At 42.7% G+C, this 6267-nt stretch overlaps 1 protein-coding gene across 1 annotated transcript in view; it reads right to left on the reverse strand.

Annotated features, from left to right (window-relative positions):
- Positions 1-5653: 5653 nt before the first annotated feature.
- LOC101630405 (cornulin) overlaps positions 5654-6267 on the reverse strand; it is a 3355-nt gene continuing 2741 nt past the window's right edge. The window contains exon 3 of the mRNA XM_004693616.1: positions 5654-6258. Coding sequence (XP_004693673.1) covers positions 5654-6258 — 605 coding nt within the window. The remainder of the gene's footprint in view (positions 6259-6267) is intronic.

The raw sequence follows: 6267 nt of genomic DNA on the forward strand, positions 1-6267 counted from the left end.
GTCACCTCCGGGGCAGGCGGGAATCGAACTCATGCGGAAGTGGCTTCAGATTCTCAGTGCTGTGCTTTAACCCGCTGCGCCACCAGGGAGGGCCCCGTTAAGCAGCTTTTAATGAAGAGTTTTTCAACACCTCACTCTCACCAATGGACAAATCAACATGACAAAATAAATCACATATCCTTAAATGAAGCTGTAGACCACATGGATCTAACAGACACCTATTGGACACTGCACCCCTGAAAGGCTGAAAACACAAATTTTGACTTATTTTTCAGAACCACATATGCCTTCCTACTTTTCCCCCTTACTCCAGGGTGACCTCCTTCCTCCTCCCCAAAGCTCTCTGGAGCATACATCCCAAGAATGGTGTCTATTTCAAGGCAGGCATCCAAGACTACAAGGTATCATGGCCAGAACTTCCTATTGAGCCTAAGGGGTGAGCTGGGAGGGGACACTCTCTATAACTTCTTTCCAGCTCCTCTTGGCACATCCTCACACACCCTATTTTTATCCCCAGACCCTATTTTCTCTGTGAGATGCAGTCAGCAATGAATTTATATTCACAAGTTCCAGGTTTAGCCTTCCCTCTGCCATTGTTAACGGCATGACCTTGGTATCACTAAATAAGAGCCTGATTATATTTTCCTTCTCATACTTACAGGTCTTTGTAGAGATAAAAGAACTAACTGATGTGAAAAGAGAGATGAAGCCATTCCATTTTTTAAACAATCATCATTAATCGTTACTATCAGCCAGGATGTTATACAGGTGTTGGAGGAATATCAAAAACAAGGCAGGTATAACAATGAGGTAATATAACAGCAGGTAAAAGCATACATTTTGACAAATTCCCTCCTCAAGGCCATATCACTTTGCATTTCTACCAAGAAATTGTGGGGGTAACTCTCTGTCCTCATACTTTTAGATGCTTTGCCACTGATGGTGAGGATTGGTGTTTTTGTTCAATTTTTATTTGTGTTTCTATATTATGAAAACATGTTGACATCTTTTCATATAGTTAAGCATGGTTTATGTTCTGTGCACTGTTTGTATCTTAAACCCATTGTTATTTCTTACTTTGTGTATTTGTGTTTTCTCACCCACATTTATTGATGTTTAAAAAGTTTTAGTCTGTGGTTTTCTGTTTTGTTGATTCAAGCAAATAGGTTATATATTTATTTGCTTATTGTATGAGTTTTCTATTTCTTAGTCACTAATTTGTTCTTATGTCTCTTAAGCTCTTATGCTTTTTGCTTTCTTTATTGATACTATCCTCGCTTTTCATTGACTTCACACATGAAGGTTTTTTTTTAATATAATATAATAGTTTATTTTTACATCATTTTGTACATTTTTTTATCTCAATTGTAATCCCTGTGGGTTTCCCATCACCGAGTCACCCGTGTGCCATCACCATAGTCCCGTGCACTTCCCCCCCACCCCCCGTTTTTGATCCCATCCCCCACTCCACCCCCACAAAATGTCTCTGGTATATGGCTGTTCATTATTCTTGTTATTTTCTCGCCTGGTCCATTATACTCCTGCTATGAGTGAAACCATTCAGTATTTTTCTTTCTCTTTCTGGATTATTTCACTAAGCATGATCTTTTCCAGCTCCATCCAAGTTGCTGCAAAAGACATCACACATGAAGGTTTTAACAACATGCAGGAAGGCTGTGGAGTTCCCTGGGAGCACTTGTGTAGCCGTGTTCTGTGGATCCTTCTGTGTCTGCTTGAGAAGCCATGATTTCCCAGATGTTTTGCTATTTCAATTTGTGTTAATCCTCTAATCTGAAAATTGTTCAGTAGTAGGTGTCCCTTGTTAATTTCTGGCCACCACAGTGGATTTGGCGGTATTGATATTCATGTGCCTGTAAGAGTGCTATGTATATTCTTCCTGACTGAAGAATTTCAAAGAGAAAATCATTGAGATTTCCTTTGTAGTCTAATATTGAATATTCCATGTATAGAAGATGTACTTTTTATTGTTAGGTTAACATGTTTATATATAAAACATATGTCACAATATATTATTAATAAATATAATGATGTAATGTTCTTATACTATATAAATGTTTCTTTAAACTATAACTTATTGTGTTTAATTCTTCTTTATACTTAATTTTTGATAGTCTAAGTACCCTGATATTACTAGATTATTATTATTTATTTTTTAAGATTTATTTATTTGTGCATACAGAACTGGGGTACAGGCCAGAGGCTCAGGGCTGGCGAGAGGCTTCACCAGAGACAGAGTGGGGAGCAGAACAGGCAGATAGACGAAGTACACTGCTGAGGGGAGCAGTGGGCGGGCCAGGAGAGGTCTGCCACGCCATGTGGTTATCTCCGGGGCAGGTGGGAATCAAACTCATGAAGAAGTGGCTTTAGCTTCCTAGTGCTGTGCTTTAACCCGCTGCGCCACCATGGAGGGCCATTATTAGATTATTTTTTATTTATCCTTGCACCTCTTGTGATTTCTGTCTTAGAGTTGTGCTCCATTATTGACTAGATAGATATTAATAATTGTTTTCTTCCTGGTGAAATTATACCTTTTGGTATTTATTTTTAAGATTTATTTATTTATGCATACAGAACTGGGGTGCAGGCCAGAGGTGCAGATGCAGTGAGAGGATTCACCAGAGACAGAGTGAGAACCAGAACAGGCAGATCGGCAAAGTACACTGCTGAGAGGAGCAGCAGGTGGGTCAGGAGAGGTCTGTCACACCTCATGCTGAACCCATGCTGAAGCAGCCTGGCTAGCTTCATGGTGCTGACTTTAATTTGCTGTACCACCAGGGAGTGCCCAGAATGTGGTATTTTAAAGTGTCCTTCTTAGCCTGAATTCTACCTTGGGATCAAGATCATGACTCCAAGTGTCTAAGAGTTTGTCTTAATCTGCATTTTTCTGAACTTTATCAACCCACTCACCCCTTCTAAGTCATCTTCTGAATTGTTCTTTGTTTCAGATGATTCAAATGTCCCATGTAAGGAGCATAGGCTTACAGAGCTAATATGAAAACCTGTTCTCTTAATAGTGAGTTAAACCTTTGACATTGTTATTACAAATGATATGTTTGACCTCACATTTTTAGGTCATTTTATGTCACTTTTATAAAAATAAATGTAACACCATTCACTACACTTTTTAAAATAAAGATTTATTTATTTAGGCATACAGGAACTGGGGTATAGGCCAGAAGTAGGGTAAGACAGAGTGAGGAGCAGAACAAACAGGTCTACTGAGATACACTGCTGAGGGCATGGCGGACAGGACAGGACAGGCCTCCTTGTGACATGTGGGTCATCTCCCTGGCCAGGGATCGAACTCGTGCTTTATCAGTAGCTGGCAGTAGCTTGATAGCGCTGTGTCTTTAACCTCTACACCACAAGGGAGGCCCATATGCACTGTTTTATTTGCCCTTCATTAGAGTATCTTTTGATGTTGAGGAAAGTTTGTATTTTTGTTCTAATGTTACCTTTATATAATATGTGGCCCCTCCCTTTTTTTTTTTTTAAACATACTATCTATTATTCCCTACTCCAAGGAATCATGGAAATTTTTTACTCTCCCCTCTTCCCTCCCTCCCTTCTAATGTCTACTTTGAAGTGATATGCTGTTACTACCAGCCATTGCTTAGCGGTACATACTTACATAAGATGATCCCTGAGTTGACTCTAATTTCCACATGCTTTCTCCTTCTGCATACTCTGTTAGCTGTATTTTCTTTATATAATGTATTTACATAATATTTTATAAATATAGCTATATATTTACACAATATATTTTTGTAAAAATATGTATATTTTTCAGAGCACATAATGTTAAATGCTCTTCTATCACCTCTATCCCTATTTAACGTTACTGTTATTTATACAGAAATATATTTAATTATTTATTACCATATGGCAAATATTTTTCCTATGATTCTGGTTTTTTATGCTCATTTTCTGATGTGTTCTCCAGGAAAAACTTATGGGAACAATGTTACCTAAATTTTCTGCTAATTGCCTATGGCCTTTATACATGAAGGTCTGTTGGATGAATGTCATTTTACATTCATTACAACTTACATTCTGTCCTTCTTAACTGCTCCCCATTCTGGCTCCAACCCTGTGTATGGGGGTTTGTGGGGAGTGTTTTGTGTATTAGTTTTCTATTGCTGTTGTAACAAAGTACCGCAAACTCAATGACTTCAAACATCTACTCCCTTGCAGCCCTTGAGGTCAGAAGTTAGCAGGGCTCTGTTCCTTCTGGAAGCTCCAGAGGAAAACTGGTCCCCTTGCTTTCTCCACTTTTAGAAGTGCACCACTTGAACCAGGTGACCCCCTTGCCTCTTCCTATAAGCACCCTTGTGATTACATTGGGCCCACCAAGATAATTCAGAATAAACTCCCCATTGCAGGGCCCTTGACTTAATTACAACAAAAGAGCCCTTTTGAGACAGAAGAGAATGTATAAGCAGGTTCCTCACATCAGGACTGGACACCTCTGGGTGTAGTTACTCAGCATACCACATTCTCTGTTCTCCTTGGAGATTTTTCTTATTTCCTACAAACTGATAAAGAAGTAGAAAATACCATTAATGTGGGGCCTAGTCATTCCATTTTAGGGAGCCCTTCAGACCACTTTGCCTGACCTACAGTGAGAAGTCCCCTTAAGAAGTTTTTCTCAGATTCTCAGAGGCTCCATCCTCATCCGTTTGACTTAGCATCTCTCAGGTTAGGCTTAATAAAGCTGTATTTAAAAACTATTCCTGCTGCCTTATAACAAATTCCTGATGTCCTGATGTGATTCTTGTAACAAATGAGACATCTTAGCACCTAACTTGTTCCTAGCCAGGGGAGTCCTATTATAAGAGGTCAGAGCTGACACCAATGAGGAACAGAAGAAGCTCAGAACCCAGCTCCTACTTCGGTTCCCCAAATGTACATGCTCACCCCACAAAACTCTGGGGACTTCTTTCATTCGTTGATAACCCTAAGTCAGCCTTCCTCTGAGGCCTGACAGGTGAACAGTGTCTCAACAGTCCAGAGTTAGAGATGGTGAAAGGCTGAGACTAGATTTACATTCCTAATTCTACTTGTCCTTTAAGAGGATTAAAAAAAAAAAAAAAAAGCCTCTTCTGGTTGAAACTTTCCTGATGTACTCTGCCTAGCATTAAAGGATGGCAGCTCCTCTCTTTAACTCTTCATACCTGGAATCTCATGCGATCTTTTCTCAGCTGGGTGTTCAAGGGTAGGAGCCACCTGCTGCTCTTGCATGGCCAGGATGAGGCCACGGAGTCAATGGAAGTGACTGAGCTGGGCACAGAGTCCAGTTACTGAGGAAGGTTTTATTAATTTATTGGGATAAAGGGGGTGGCGGACAAATGGCAGAGATAAAAAGTGGTTCTAAAAATGCCCATAATCTGAGGAGAATTCAACGCAAAGGCATCACTCTCTTTGTGTCTTCTTGCTCCTGAGAGGGTTGTGCAGCAAAGCAGGTAAGAGAAAAGAGGTCAGGTGGAAAGCACCTTGAAGAAGTAATCTCACAGAGAAAGATCTCAGGGAAGCATGGTAAGAGCTGATGCCCATACCTGCAGGGTGGGCCAGGGCAGGGCAAACCAACTACCTCCAGCTGTCTCCTCCTGGCACTGAATCCCAGGGCTGGGCTCTACAAGCCACCCTGGTCCTGCGGGGGGGACACCGTATTCTTCAAGTGGTCATCCACCCACTCGCAGTGTACCTCTGTGGACCAGCTCTGTCCCTGCCCTCTGGCCACGCTGCCCTCCGGCTGAGTGCTGCTCCCGTCCTGCCCGCCAGTCAGAGTGTTTGCGCCACCCTGGTCCTGCGGTGTGGGGAACACTGTCTCCCTCGAGTGGTCGTCCACCCACTCGCGGTGTACCTCTGTGGACCAGCTCTGTCCCTGCCCTCCGGCCACGCTGCCCTCCGGCTGAGTGCTGCTCCCGTCCTGCCCGCCAGTCAGAGTGTTTGCGCCACCCTGGTCCTGTGGTGTGGGGAACACTGTCTCCCTCGAGTGGTCGTCCACCCACTCGCGGTGTACCTCTGTGGACCAGCTCTGTCCCTGCCCTCCGGCCATGCTGCCCTCCGGCTGAGTGCTGCTCCCATCCTGCCCGCCCGTCAGAGTGTTTGGGTCAGTCTGCACCTGTCCTCCCTGCACTGGCTTTCCTGCCTCATAGTTGGTCACTTGTGTCCACCTTTGACTGTGGCCCGACTGTGTCTGGGTCTGTCCTTGTTCTCTGGTCCCTGCATGCCCTGCTGTCTGGT

This window comes from Condylura cristata, unplaced genomic scaffold (assembly GCF_000260355.1).
Source record: "Condylura cristata isolate star-nosed mole 26May11 unplaced genomic scaffold, ConCri1.0 scaffold00040, whole genome shotgun sequence".
Classification (NCBI taxonomy): domain Eukaryota; kingdom Metazoa; phylum Chordata; class Mammalia; order Eulipotyphla; family Talpidae; genus Condylura; species Condylura cristata.